General features: G+C 39.4%; 1 protein-coding gene across 19 annotated transcripts in view; it reads left to right on the top strand.

Moving 5' to 3' along the window:
- LOC105689796 (TLD domain-containing protein 2) overlaps window positions 1-14,595 on the top strand; it is a 54,725-nt gene that overhangs the window by 37,232 nt on the left and 2,898 nt on the right. For 9 of the 19 annotated variants that reach the window (XM_048652763.1, XM_048652766.1, XM_048652764.1 and 6 more), the window contains 13 exons: window positions 106-194; window positions 298-535; window positions 1,213-1,370; window positions 1,459-1,845; window positions 1,920-2,150; window positions 2,236-2,604; window positions 2,693-2,847; window positions 3,434-3,616; window positions 5,470-5,636; window positions 6,034-6,069; window positions 7,299-7,461; window positions 8,774-9,014; window positions 9,439-9,528. In XM_048652763.1, coding sequence (XP_048508720.1) covers window positions 106-194; window positions 298-535; window positions 1,213-1,370; window positions 1,459-1,845; window positions 1,920-2,150; window positions 2,236-2,604; window positions 2,693-2,847; window positions 3,434-3,616; window positions 5,470-5,636; window positions 6,034-6,069; window positions 7,299-7,461; window positions 8,774-9,014; window positions 9,439-9,528 — 2,507 coding nt within the window. Of the gene's footprint in view, window positions 1-105; window positions 195-297; window positions 536-850; window positions 1,029-1,212; window positions 1,371-1,458; window positions 1,846-1,919; window positions 2,151-2,235; window positions 2,605-2,692; window positions 2,848-3,433; window positions 3,617-4,609; window positions 4,635-5,469; window positions 5,637-6,033; window positions 6,070-7,298; window positions 7,462-7,737; window positions 8,590-8,773; window positions 9,015-9,438; window positions 9,529-11,223; window positions 12,103-14,595 lie in introns of those variants that run through there. The other 10 variants (XM_012407075.3, XM_048652758.1, XM_048652759.1 and 7 more) reach the window with 10 other exon arrangements.

The following is a 14,595-nucleotide window of genomic DNA, read 5'->3' as shown; positions in this document are numbered from 1 at the left end:
TCGTAGGCGAGTCGCCAAATCCCGATGCAGCGAATTTCTTTTTTCTCCAATATTTTTAGACCTTGAAACCGAGCTTAGATTATCCTCCCCATTGCCTTGTTCTAGATTCCGATTCTGAGAGCAAAGATGAGACGGGCTCGCAGGAGAAAAAGCACAGCCGAGTGTCGCAGCAAATTGAAACGATCCCCTATACGGCAAGTTATCGATTGAAATGCAATTTCTATACATAGGTACTTTTGTGCGCGCCGCGCTTTTGAAGGTCCTTCGGATTTACGTTTCTATTGCAATCTTGTTCAGGTGAGTGACAGAGACACGCTGACGTCCGTGGCGGCTCGATTTGATACCACGCCATCGGAGCTCACAAAATTGAATAGATTGGGCAGCACCTTTGTTTACCCGGGACAGCAACTGCGTGTTCCTGCCAAGGGTGAGGGACGCGAAAGAAGCAGCGTGGGAGCAATCGCATCCGATTCGCCCAGCCCTGATCCAAACTTCGATCATGAATCGCACGACGATCTACCACCCGAGGAAAAAGGTTCGATAACGTTCTTCTTGTATTTTTTTTTTTTTTAATTCATTTCAAGACGATAAAAATGAAACGAGCAACATTGAAACAGTGTTATATTGTTGCAAAACCATTTATCAATCCTTCTGTCAACTCCATCGGGCATCAGGTTGCTGTTTGTTTAGCTTCAAGTCTTTAAATACACCCGATGAAACAGCTGGACCAGAGATACGGTCTGAGGGGCGGAGTTTAGTTTTAAATTTGACAGAAAATATACCTCGTACAACATGGCGTCTAGCCATCGGCGACGTGCGCGGCCTCGCAATCGACTATGAGTCGTTTTCCTGTTATTTATATGTTTATTTAATTATTTAATTATTTATTTATTTATTTATTTATTGTTGAATTCCGTTCAATGCGAATATCTACGAGTGACATTCTATCCCGTCGAGAACAAAAGTCTCTTCACATTAAATAAACGTCTTGATACCGAATGCCACGATGAATGAGAAAAAAAACCAAGGTTGGTTATTGAACATTTGAAGTTTCTGAAAACTAAGGTTATGTCATGAGTCATTCTGCAGAAGTTATCGCGTAAAATTAGTTGGTAACCATTGTTCGTGTTTTTGATCATAAATTTTTTTTTTTTTTCCTCCCTTATTGCGTCCCAAGCTTTACATTTGTCAACAACCCTGTACTTCTTATAGAACTTCTGGACAACTTGCGCCCTGTATCCCCAAAACCTGGTCATATGGAAAGATTGAAAACACCGGTAGGAACTGCCAGCGTAGCTGGAGAAGACGATGAGCAACCTTTCAAGGAACGCTTTCTAAGAATCAATGTTCGCCATATAACGGATGGACAGGTATTCTATATATTTGTGATAGCGAGTCACTTGTACATTTACGTCCTCATTCTACTCTGCTATAACTCGTTGTCGATTTGCAATCTAGGGAGTTGTAGGTGGTGTTCTGCTGGTTACTCCAAATGCCGTAATGTTTGATCCAAATGTCTCTGATCCGCTGGTAATCGAACACAGTGCAGAATCTTACGGAGTGATAGCTCCGATGGAATTTATTGTAAATGCTGCGATTTACTACGACATTGCTCATATGCGAGTGGGTCACACAGATTCGAATTCAAGTGATAAGAAACCTGAGATATACTACATGAAAAAAACAGATGACAACCGTGGTCATCTGTCGCCGGGAAAAGATGAGAATTTTCCTGAACTGGCAGTTGATGACAGTGAGAGTGTCTGCAGTTGCGCTGAAAGGGACGGAGATGCTTTTCCGAAAGCCTTTGAAAGGGAACTTGTCACTCCGACCAATTTGCAGAGTGTGAGTCTACATTTTGAAATTGAATTTAAACTATCTTACAACTCTACAACACCTTTGTCCTATCATTTTTACAGGATGATGGGAATAATTCTACCAAAGACAAAGAGAAAGAAAAAAAAACTGACAAGGAAGAAGATAGCAAAGAGGTCACGACTATTGCTACTACCCAGGGAACCAGGACCTTAGAAGAACGCAGGCGTTCTATGCTCGATCATCACTGGGCCGTCCCTAGCAAAGATAGATCCTGTTCACTTTCTGTCGATGATGAACAACAGGATCCAGCAGTGGGTGGAAGCATCGAAAAGGTATTGTCAAATACGTTCGAGTAACTTTAAATATTTCAAACTTCTCCGAATATGTGATTATGATTTCCGGTGTTTTTATTTTCAGGGTGAACAGCAGTTGAAACCCTATGCGATCCCTGAGGAAGAGGCATCTCTAGTCAAAATGTCGTGCCATGACTCAGGCATCGACATCCGTGATCCAAACCCACCAACATTACCGCCAATACCCATTGTACAGCCAATAGCATCAAAAAAAGTATACTCAGATGCTGATATTGTACTTTCCTCGGACTGGGTGCCACCTATAACCATAGCTCCCACCAATGTGTCACTCACACCCACGGATAGCCTCTCCGCTATTAATGGCAGGAAAAAGGCTAGCTCAGTGTCATTTAGCCTGGACAGCAATGCTGAGGAAACCGAAAAAGAAGATGACCGTAGAGAAGATGACAAGCAGGAGACCCGTAAAAATAAGGTACGGCAATAAAAAACATTCAAAGCGTACTGCCCAAGCCCCTGATACTTCCTTTCAATTTTTTACGATTATTTTGAATGTCTTGAAGATGCTGAAGCGGCTTTCTTACCCCCTATCTTGGATGGAAGGTTTGACGGGGGACAAGGAGGAAGAGGGAGGCAAGTCTGGTAGCGAGAAAGTGTCGAGTGTACCCGGTAGTGCAGATGCTCATCACTCGAGCGTATTTAGCAAAGTTTTTTCGAGGTAAGAAACATACAAATATTGGCAGTTTATTCCGGTCAGGTATCCCACGGAACTATTTGCGTATTTTGGAGCACGTTCAATACATAAAGCTCTGCTTGTATAAACGTTCATGATACGATCCTTGGGAAGATATTTTTGTTAAATACACAACGTCCGATTGTCAAGTAACTATAGGAATAAGATCTTGGCAGGTCATCATAACACTAGCGCTACCGGCTTCTCTTGGCAGCAACGAAAATCCAGGGACGAATTAGAGATAAACCTCTGGACATGAATTCATTTCTGGGGGACCTCACATCTAATTTGTCGCTGAATTTTTCCTTATGGCTACCAAGTGTGGTCGATAGCTTGAGCATCATCAGGTCATCCCTTCCTTGACGTAGTCGAATCATGTCCTTGGTAAATAACAACAGTAGCGTGTCGGTGACTAGGTTGCGTACATTGGATGAAATTGAGAATGTATGCTGATAATTTATCACCTTTCTACAACCACCCGCCATGAAAAGTTGCTATTAACAAAAACACCTAACTCCTATATTCCTTTGACTAACGAAAACTGTGTGATGGTTGTCTTGGATGACCCAAGCTCGCCGATCAACCTGGTGAGCGACTTTAGCTCTGGCCTCTTCGCCAAGACTCCCAGCGAGGAAAGTGGCTTTGGAAGGGGGGGAGCTACCCCTCCTCTTTCAGCCTCATCCCTTTCCCACTTCCAAGACAACGGCAACTCAACGTCGCAGTTCTCCCCTGCAGGTTCGGGAGGTTTTGCGGGGTGAGTCAATAGCTACGACCCACCCACCCAAAAAAAAAACACAAATTTTTCTCCGGTAATCAAAAAAATACTGACGTACCTCTGTATATCGATGTTATAGACACTGCTCAATTGTCGTTTTCTTTTGTGTTGAATCAACTCGTAAGGAAACCATCAAAGTATCACTTTGTTTTTTTACCCACCACTGCACAAAATTGTACAAAAACTAAAGGCGCTTGAAATTTATTATTTTTAGCGATTCGATTCGATAAAAGTATACTTGGCTTGAAATAAATAGATAATAATTTCGACTATCACCGCCGATCATACACGAACGCGGATACACCTTACTACGTTCTTCACAATTTCAAACTTGATGCAATCTCGTACCTCGAAGAAATTGATTGTAATCCAATATATTCCTTCAAGAGATCCACCGACGTTTAACAAATTTACTCGGAACTAAACTGTTTCACGTATTCTTAACTAACAGTGATTCGAAGAGAATTTACAACTTAATTTCGACAGCACGCGGCTTATAATTAGAGCATTTACGGCTATATGATGCTCTAACGTACGCGGTGTTTCTACTCGAATTTGAACCAGAAAAAACAAATCACGGTTATAACAGTTGAAGTCATTTGAACGCCTTCAATTATTTTTCATTTTCAACATTTTATCGTTATCTTTTCATGAACACACATTCCTTACTAATATTTCGTGGAATTTCTATAGAAATTGCTAAAATAAGCTCCACTCTCCGTATACTGAAAAAGTTATTAAAAACATTTAATAATAGAAAACTATGATTTCAAACAAGTACACTTTCAATCTTTTGAACGCGGAATGCCGGAATGATGTCGTTCCTTAGGAACGCCAGATTTGAATCGTTTTGACCGCCGATTCTCCTACGGATCAAAAATTCGGTGGAGAACGAGCTATTTGACGTAATCTCGAATAAACGGGACGTTAGTGTGTCAATGTTATAAGCATTATGTTTTACGATGGCCTAAAAAGTCTCATCTACAATCTTGTGGAGGTTGGTGAAAATCTGATACAAAAACTTCGTGAATTTCCCTATGATTGTTAGTAAAAGGACACAGCCCCAGTTGCATCAATCAGTAGCCATTGTCTAGTGTTGTAATTTTGTCACTGGAAATTCATCCTAGTCAAAACTCTTGAATATTCTCTTCTTCAATCGTTTAGTCAGTTTTTCTCGTCACGCGCTTGAATAAATATAATATTATATAGTTTTGCCTGCAGTTGTTGTCTATGTCATTGTTTTTGTAAAACTCACCTTTATCCGTCATCTTACCATGCCTATACTCTGGAAACTCATCTTTTCCTTTTATTCTCCCCTAAATGTATAGGAAATGAATGAAGTGGAAAATTGTAACTCCATTCCACAGAAGCCCGACTCAATCTCAATGAGGCTGTATATCGTCGCCTGGTGTCTGAACTTAATCCCGATATGTAACGCCCACTGAAACTGCTTTGTAGTAATTGTTATGACCATTATGCTATGAATGTCATGTATTACTATGTGTTTACATGTGTATAATTGTAGATAAGAAGAGTAACGATTATCTCCAAGACACTGTTTCAAATGTCTGATAGAAACTGATTCTTGTAAATCTGGACAAAAAGTGGGATCAAAAGCCATCTTAATTAGCAGGCTTATGAATCCAGTTTTTATTCAGCTATATGGGAATCTACTAATTGTTATCGAAAATATCAAACAGGCGAAATGGTCTGTTACACTTTGAGAATCTTATAATCTAATTCCAATAGCTTATGGTTATTGGACTCATGGGAGAAAGTCTCAATTTCCATTTAAAAAGTATGTTCGCATTGATATCATCCCTATATTTCAGACGCTCGTCAGTCGGTACTTTTATCAGACAGCAACCTCTCACCTCATCTGGAAGTAGCAGTATGGATAGTAGTCGTGGAAGCAAAACTTCAACAGCACCTCCTAGACTCGATTACCGCAGCATGGTTTCCGTGGATGACATGCCAGAGCTTTTTGTCAGCTTTGACAGTGAGTATAACCTTTTAGCTTTCGTCAGATCATACAGAGGCGCGCGCAGTTAAGTAATACGTAATTAGTACAGTTCTGTAGACATTATATTGTACATTCAACATCTGAGTGGTGTGCCAAAATACTCTATGAAAACTAGGATCACCACAGCCTGTAGACTACCGCAGAATGTATTTTTGATAATAATGGTATTCAACGTACTAATTGTCATTGATGCAGATCATTAATTCAATATAATTCGGGTATCTCGTATGTTAGACTCAGGCTAATAGGCATGAGATTAGAAATATTCAGAACAAGATAATGTACGTGTGTGTGCATACGATATACTCAAGTATATGATTACTAATATACCTACACTGATGTCATATTGTATCTGTTTCTGTTGTCCCTCTAGTCCAAGCACCTAATTTCCCCGAACTCGAAGGCCTCGGTAGGTTCACACTGCAGTATTTGCTTGACTCTTTCCTATAATACACCTCTAACTTACCCTCTTTTTTATGATTGCTTTTCACATAAACCTATCTCACAAACAGATACTACTGCAGCAGCATTTCTATCATTTATTAATAACTCCTATCAAACCCCAGATACGACTACCTTTATTGTTGCTTCGTACACAACATATATTGTCATAATTCGAGTCTGGTCATTTAATGACCGTTCCTGAGTAGGAGATGATTAATGATCGTTGATTTTTTTCGATTCTACGGTTATCCTTCAAACGCTGCAGTTGTCATGCTGGGTGACAATCCACCTCTCTATGCTCTGAATTATCCTCTACGACTTTGCTTCTGCCTTGAATTTGGATTTCTAATCGTTTGACTTGAAATTTTTTGGGTTTCTTTATGAATTTTTTTTGTCCGTAACAGCGCACGCACGCTATCTAATTCAGCCTGCAGTGTATTTGGATAAATTATTATAATATAATTGTTCATATCATCGGTATCGCCCTCAGCATGACGCTAACAACAATTTCTTGTGTGTGTGTGTGTGTATTCCGGGGGGCTATTCGCTTCCATTTTTTTTTTTTTCCCTCCATTGGCGAATATACCGTTTGGGACAAACGGTTCTCTCGGTTCATGAATGATTTCACACTTAGGATTTCATGTAAATTTTCATCATATCAAAATCACCCATAATTGGAAGTGATCTCAGAAGTTAATAGCTCCTCGATATTTTCTTATTCGGCAAACTTGATTCATACCCGTGTAATGCTATAATCGTACTATATTTTTTACTCTTCGTATACAAGATTACCACGTATTATACAACACGTATCTATTGACACACATCGTTGTTGTCGTTGTCGTCGTCGTCATTGTTGTTGCCATTGACGTTGATGTTATTGAACGCATCTTAAACTTTATCAAATGAAAAATGAAAAGAAAAAACCATTTATCACAATTTCAACGATTAACCATCAACCTTCAACTTAACAATCATCGACTTACGATTGATGAAAACTTTTTGTTTCCCTTGTGTTTCTTACCTGTGTCGATTCGGATTTATTTTACGATTGATGCCATGTTTGAAGAAAAAAAATCAACACGATGTTGTTACCAATGATTTATACGTCATATGATTCATTATTATCAATTTTTGGGTGCCTGCTCGGGTTGCTATAGTTGTTGATGTTATGTGTTTGTGGCGTTATGGCAGAATTGATCCCGCGGCCGGCCCGATCCTGCGATGATCCCCCGCTCTACCTTCGCCTTCGTACCGGACGGCCAAAAGACAAAAGGATACCAAGATCAACCCCGATAATGAGCTACGGAAAGAAAAAACTTCGTCCCGAGTACTGGTTCAGCGTCCCGAGGAATCGGTAAGCCGAAATTCTACAATTAAAAATGAGAAGGAAAGATGGAACGTTCGTGTCTTCATTTTTCTAATATGCATTGTCTCTCGAACACACTTTGAAGTGCAATTATCTCGTCCGCTCTTCTCCCAAGCTTAGGTGGGAGGTTCATGAAGATCTGACATGGAGGGGGGGGGGGGGGGGGGGGGGGAGCTAATAGTCAACAGCTCGGAGCTGTCGGGCGTGTACGCGATTTTATTATCACATGTACTCCGGAGTTACGTAATGCCAGCTGCAAGTTCAGTAATCCATTCTCCTCCGAGCCAGCCAGGCCACAGGGCAACTTTCGCTCGTTTCGGCTCGGGAATTACTATTACCATCAACCTGGCACGGTTAACTTGTCATATTACACGTGACTATACATACATACCTATACCTACAATGAATCACTATCGGACTAATACGCACCTCCGTACACTATAATTTCATACAACTGATAATATTTCGTTCATACCGGTTTGCCGTTTGCAAACTTTTCACTTCAAGCGAACTTATTGTATTGGTCCGATTGTGGGATAGACGGAACATACATATATTATTGGTATCGGTGGTACACCTATACGTCCCGCACGTTTCGTAGATACGTACGGGTTTCACCATCGAAATTCGAAACAGATCCAGCCACAGAGTAAAACAAATCGGACGGACCGAGCTACTTCGTATCTGGTACTCGTCTGAATCGTGAAGTTTTGTTTAGTCAGATTTACACGCACGGGGAATAATAATCTACGATTAGTATCGATGAAATTTTCAACTTTGGTTTCAAACACGTCTGTATAATATACTTTTATCAGTTATGAGTAACGTCGTTTTGTTTCAAATATATTCTTGGAAAAAGACTACTATTAAAACATAGTCATAAATGTATTGACGGTGAAACCGTGTTAAGCAGTGGTATTTTCGTATGCGTAAAGCGCAACATGTATATATGCACATAACGCATTAATCGTCGTCGTCGTCTGTAGGCTAGTCTCGAATAAGAAAAAAAAAAAAAGCAAGAAAGATGAACTACGTGGCAAGTCGATTTTTTGACGTGATCTACGTCCCCCCTTTGAGAGCGGTCGTAAAATATTTTTCTCCGTTTATATCAAGAAGGTAATTTACACAGATGGTTGCTATTGCGGTACATATGTATGTATACCGCTGATAAATATGTACATATCGCTCAAAGATCTATGCAAAAATCTGATATGAATAACTTGATAAAAAAAGATATTTTTATTCTCGATTACGAATGCGCGTTATTTCCGCTTCGAATTCATAGTTTCAACGATTTCAGAGTCGATGATCTCTACCGATTCATAAGCGCTTGGGTACCGGCCCTTTACGGAGAACTGGATGAGAATCTGTGGAGGGAACGAGGCTACATATTGTCGGACACTGACACCGATCTGTCCCCGGAACTTTCACCCGAATTATCACCTCTTCAAGATCGCGATCCCGCCGCCCTCGCGGAGGCTGGGAAATCCGGTGCAGCCGACGGTGATGATATATCCGAACTGACACGTGAATCATGGGAGGTGAGTTTCAAATTTTTTTGTCAAAACTATGACTAAAATATTTATCTTTATAAAACGTCGGTTACACGCAATCAATTCGTTGTTAATCGCGAAATATTTGGGTATGATACATGAAAAAATGTACACGTATTGAATTTGCAAGAGGATTCACGTATACGTCTCTTGTTATTAATTTGTCGAACAAACATTTGTTGACCCAGTCCAGTTGCGTTTGTGTATCCGCGAAAGACCTTCAGATGTGAATACCGCGGATGTGTATTCATTGAAAATATCGCGAAGGTGAGATAGTCGAACGAGAGAACGATGCGATATATTGTCTTATCATTGTGTGCGAAATATCATGTGTGACGACACACGTACATGTACTTATATACGTTACATATAAAAAAAATGTGTATATACATATATGTAAACGCGACCGCAGTTGATCAAGGCCCCCTACGCAAAGCTGTACAACATCCTGAAGACGTCCAGCGCATCAGCTGATTCGGAGCTCCAGGTTCAGGACACCGAGGTACAATCTAATGATCAATCATTGATCATCGTAAAATCGTCGGCCCCCGCAGTGTTGCAAACACAAATACTTCCCTTGCACAAAACAGCGCTGTTTCTTTATTACGATTACTGTTATCATTATCATCGTCATCATCATCATCATCATCATCGTTATTGTTGTTGTTATTATTATTGTTATTATTTTTATTATTATTTCTACTACCATCAGTGATACTCTGTACATCACAATGACAACAACAACAACAACATCAACACAAACTAACAACAAAACACAATTATATGCTATGCAGTACCGAAAACTAAAATTATCGTTGTACGCAATTGATGATTATTTCTAGGGTAATCAACTGTCATAGAACGTGTCTTTTTTGTTGAAGCTATATACTCTCGATTTTCCGTCGATCGTATAGGTAAATTAGCATCGATGCTTAACGATGAAATGAATTAGTTGAATCATGTGCGCAGTAGATAAAATAGAAGAAAAGGAGAAAAGCGGAACAGGGAGCTAGCTAATCGTTCAGACGACGATTTCGATACGTCACGAAGTAATTAGCGGTTGTTTAACGATCGTTTATGGGAAAATTCAGATAACTTGTGCAGAGAGACTCGGTATATTTCCTAAATGATTCTGGTTATGCTGCAGACATCACGTACGCACTTTCGGGAAATCTCTCAACCTCGTCATCTTCTCGTTAAACTTACATTTTTTCAACTATACAGTTACGGCCGAATGACAATTGTCTTTATCCCGAGGGTGTCAAGTATCCGTTGATATTATCCGATATCACGATAACAATTGTAACGTGTTATGGACAAAGGGAATTCAGTCGAAAAATGGATTTGTATTTTAAATGCGCACATTTTCAGATTTATCATCCGTGAACCGAATTAGCTTACGTTTTGTCAGGTTGACTGCAGTCGACTTAAAAGCGTTATCGGAATATCGTGCCGAAACGTCGTTTAGAAGTAGGTATAAATAATGATAATAATTATAGCAACGAAACACGGCTTACGATATTGCAGCCTTGGAATAGTTTTGCCAGAGTAAAATGCCAAAGTGCGATTCTTTGGTGGTCGGAGAAGACCGGTAGCTATACAACTGTCGTGTATTAGATACTTATAACGAAGATTGAAAAAATCTTTAAAATAATTGTAACATCATCTTGTTTTCGTTGAATTCTAAAAAACTATCATCATTAGAAGCTACGCTAGCAGCCGTCATCTTTCTGTCTGTTGTCTTTGTTTTTTGGCAGCTCCGTTTGTCAGTATCTCCCATTATATTAGAATTCGTAGGTCTCTCTTTTTGGTCCCTCGCGTTGTTGTCGGCGTACATAGAAAATAACCTGCACACGGTTTCGTGTATATCGTACTAAAAATATCACGCTGCAGCTGAAAAAAAAAGAAAAAAAAAAAACCAAACGGTCCGTGGTTTCCCGGAGCTGTGCTATGCCAGCAACCCAGTAGATTCTTCTTGCTCGTCCGGTTCGGTACTTCTCTAGCAACGCAGGCAGCTAGCATGCCTCCAATGACCGTAACACCGGCGCGCATTTGTGTTCTATACAGACGTCTGTTCACTCATACTTATTTATACAACGTGTCACTCTGAAGCGCGTAGGAGGCGATCCTCATCATCATCATCATCGGCTTCAATCAGTTCTACTTTAGTACGCGGAAAGTACGCTTCGCCGAAGCTTGTCAAGTTATTGGAATTTCTTTGAATAAATGTTATTTAAACATATTCCGTATAACCGCGTGTGTGTGTGTATTTTGAATCGCTTGAATAATTCTATGTTTGAATATCAATTACTGGTATTCCAGTAAATTAATTAACGAACACGTGACTATCTCGAACTTTCTCTGTCACATACCGATAAATATATACGTACAGGTGGTTTTCTTCTCCCACTTAAAAACGTACACACGAGACACAACGTTTGTTGTTTGTCCTCATCAACGATACGATGCACTCGTCGTACAATGGTAGACGTGAACCAGATGATGATTCCCAACGTTGATCGATCTATTAACACCGGATTATCTCAGACCGCAAGCGTCAAACTTCTACAATAAGTGTGGACAGTGCGGTGAATTTTTTTTAGTCGAGCTTGTGCCGCCGCTCTCACGATCAGCAGGTTGTGTGTCAAAAGCATATTGAGAAGAAAGTTACTGAACTCAATACCCGGAATACCTATTAATTGCAAAATTGCAACGGTCGATTTGAACTCCGGATGACCGTGTACTATACGTTATACATTTCCATATCCGCGCGGGTGGCCTGATATCGATGTTAACTATCACTTTGCGTGGGCATATGTAATAGAAAGTTTAAAATTACTGACAAGTACGACCGTTACGTGATTACTGTTCGTTTCGTCGCTGAAAATCAGTAGCAGTAACTATTGACGTGGTTTATTTTATCACTGAAAATAATACAGATACACGATTTTGCCGGAAAATCTGTTTTCCGATTTTTACACCTTACGGACAATTGGAATAATTTTGGACAATGCCCAAATCAAAGGTTCCCAATCCGATCGCAAAGATCACCAAGTTTCTGAAGCAAAAAACAAAGGTAATTAATATACCGTGCGACTTTTCTTTCTTCTCATCTTCATCTTGAATTCTCGCACCTTCTACTCTCATCTGAAAATAGAATCGAAAACTGAAACGCAAGTACGGACCCAGACTATGGGTTCTTCACACTTATACGAGCCATTGCGGGATAAACAGGTTTTTGATACCTGTATGTTCCCATCGGACATGCACGGTCTTTTTGTCCCCAGTATGCGTATGTTTATTATGCACAAGGCGGGTATATAATATCGATGAAATGATACCGTAGGAACGCCGTTTCGTTCCACGTTCGTTGGCAAACAAATATCTTCATTGGATAGATTTTGTTTCGTATTTTAGTTTTTTGTTTCAAGTTGAAGGAAGTAAAAAACGAACGTTGTTCCGTTCGTGCGGATATCGCAATGCGGATAGCCATTTGCATCGTCCATACGCATCCGCTACATTCTATCTGGACATCGTCGATATATCTCCCCGTTCTATATTGCGGCATTGCGCTTAATTCACGCGACGGAATGAGTGTATGAGTAAATAAACTTATGAGTAAGTAAATAAACAACGGATATCGCGATAAATAGATAAATAGATCGATCGATATCATCTTCGCGTTTATATTAGCATTTCGTGTATGTAACGTACCACGTGATATGCTCCACTCGATGGCGATGTGCGAGTTTGTTTGTCACGCTCAAATGATGGAATAGACAGATGATGAAAAATTTACATTACACCACTTATCACGTCTGCAGTTTTCTCTAATTCATGTTTAGATTTTCGGTTAAATTGCTGAGTAAACTAATGATTGACTTGTAGCAGATACGAAAATCGAGTGGGGCCACGTGTACGGATAAAGGTATTCGGTTCCGCTTTCCGATCGCAATTCTCATTTAAATCATGATATTAGTCTTTCAACAAGATTCGCCTCATTTCAATATTGGATGGAAGATTTTCTCGCGTATATTGAATTGCATCAGACACGCGTTGAACAGTTTGATTTACATCATAGCGCACATGAGGATTTAGATATATTAATTACATATTACATGTTAAATCATATTACATATGTACTTAGACGTTTGTCTCGTCGTAGCACCGGGACGCCAACCGGATAATCTGGATTATCTCATAGAGAACATGAAAGCGCCTGTTTTTTATTTCTTGTAACGTATCGAGGAAATTTTTTGATCGGACGTCTGTTGTATCGGAATATATTTGATCATTGCGATTATCACAAATATTTGTGACGCGCAATACTTTGTTTTTGCCAAATAAATACGCTATACGTGTATACTTTTGATTATTCGCGATAGCAACAGGTAACGCGCATACGTTTAAGCGAGACGTGACGTCAGTGATACACGGGTACTCATTACCAAAAGAGATCGTGCGGTGATTGATAAAAAAAACAAATTTCCGGATTCCCATCTCGAAGGAATTTAATACGTGGAGGCGGATCTTCCACGCACCAGACACATCTTCGACCTTAGCTTCTTTTTTTTTAATCTACGTCAACTCCCGAACTGGACTGCAAATTGCCTGGTTGCAGTAAGAGAGAAAGAAAAAAAATAATGAAGGAGAGAACGTTCGAAATTCATTATAATCAAAAGAGATTTTCAATCAGTATGTAAAATTCTTCGATACGCACATACCTTTGGTTTATAAGTATACAAAGATTACACACTGAGAGAGAGATTCATCGTCTCTATTCCACTATATCAGCGTGTATACGTATGTAGCAGAAGTTCAATGCCAGCCGGTATTTTATTTTAAATGATGATAAGTAAAACAAAAATGCACAATTTCAGCCAACGCAGCAACACACAACAAACTTATAAAACATCTACAACGCAGCCATGGATGCATATTATTATATATATTATTTATATCTATATATATATACTTACATATACTTATAGAAAACATAAACCTGTAAATCTCTATAGAATATATGTAGATGTCCGCACGTTGTGTTTTGAGCCTAATATACTATCTACTTTATTATACTGTACCATCTACATACTGATACATATATACATACAAGCAATATTATTGTACCTGTATGTTTTAGTCAATAGTAGTGGCGTAGCTTGGTGCATTAGTAGATAATAGTCGGCAGAACACTTTAGCGATCGCAAATGAGCCGCCTTGATTTTTTGAGATTACGAATCTCCGCAATTATTATCACGGACATTTGCCTGTTCCGTAATTTATTAACTGGGTATGTTTGAGGGATTGTTATTTTCTTCCCTGGTTCTTTTTATTTTCTCCTGTCATTGTCAGTTCATTGAATCTGACCCATATTTGAATCTAACGATCAAAGTCCAAGATATAGCGACCTAACGTTCTTGAAAAATACATAATTATACATATAGGCGGCGCATTTACAAATTACCGCAAAAAAAAAAATAAATAAATAAATGGATACAAAAGATAAACTACGAGGGGAAAAGTCGTGTCCAATACGAAACTCGCCCATTTTAGATCAGCTTACCCG

The sequence above is a fragment of the Athalia rosae genome, chromosome 3 (assembly GCF_917208135.1).
Source record: "Athalia rosae chromosome 3, iyAthRosa1.1, whole genome shotgun sequence".
Classification (NCBI taxonomy): domain Eukaryota; kingdom Metazoa; phylum Arthropoda; class Insecta; order Hymenoptera; family Athaliidae; genus Athalia; species Athalia rosae.
The sequence above is the reverse complement of the archived record's forward strand: the minus strand, read 5'-3'. Positions and strand labels throughout refer to the sequence as shown.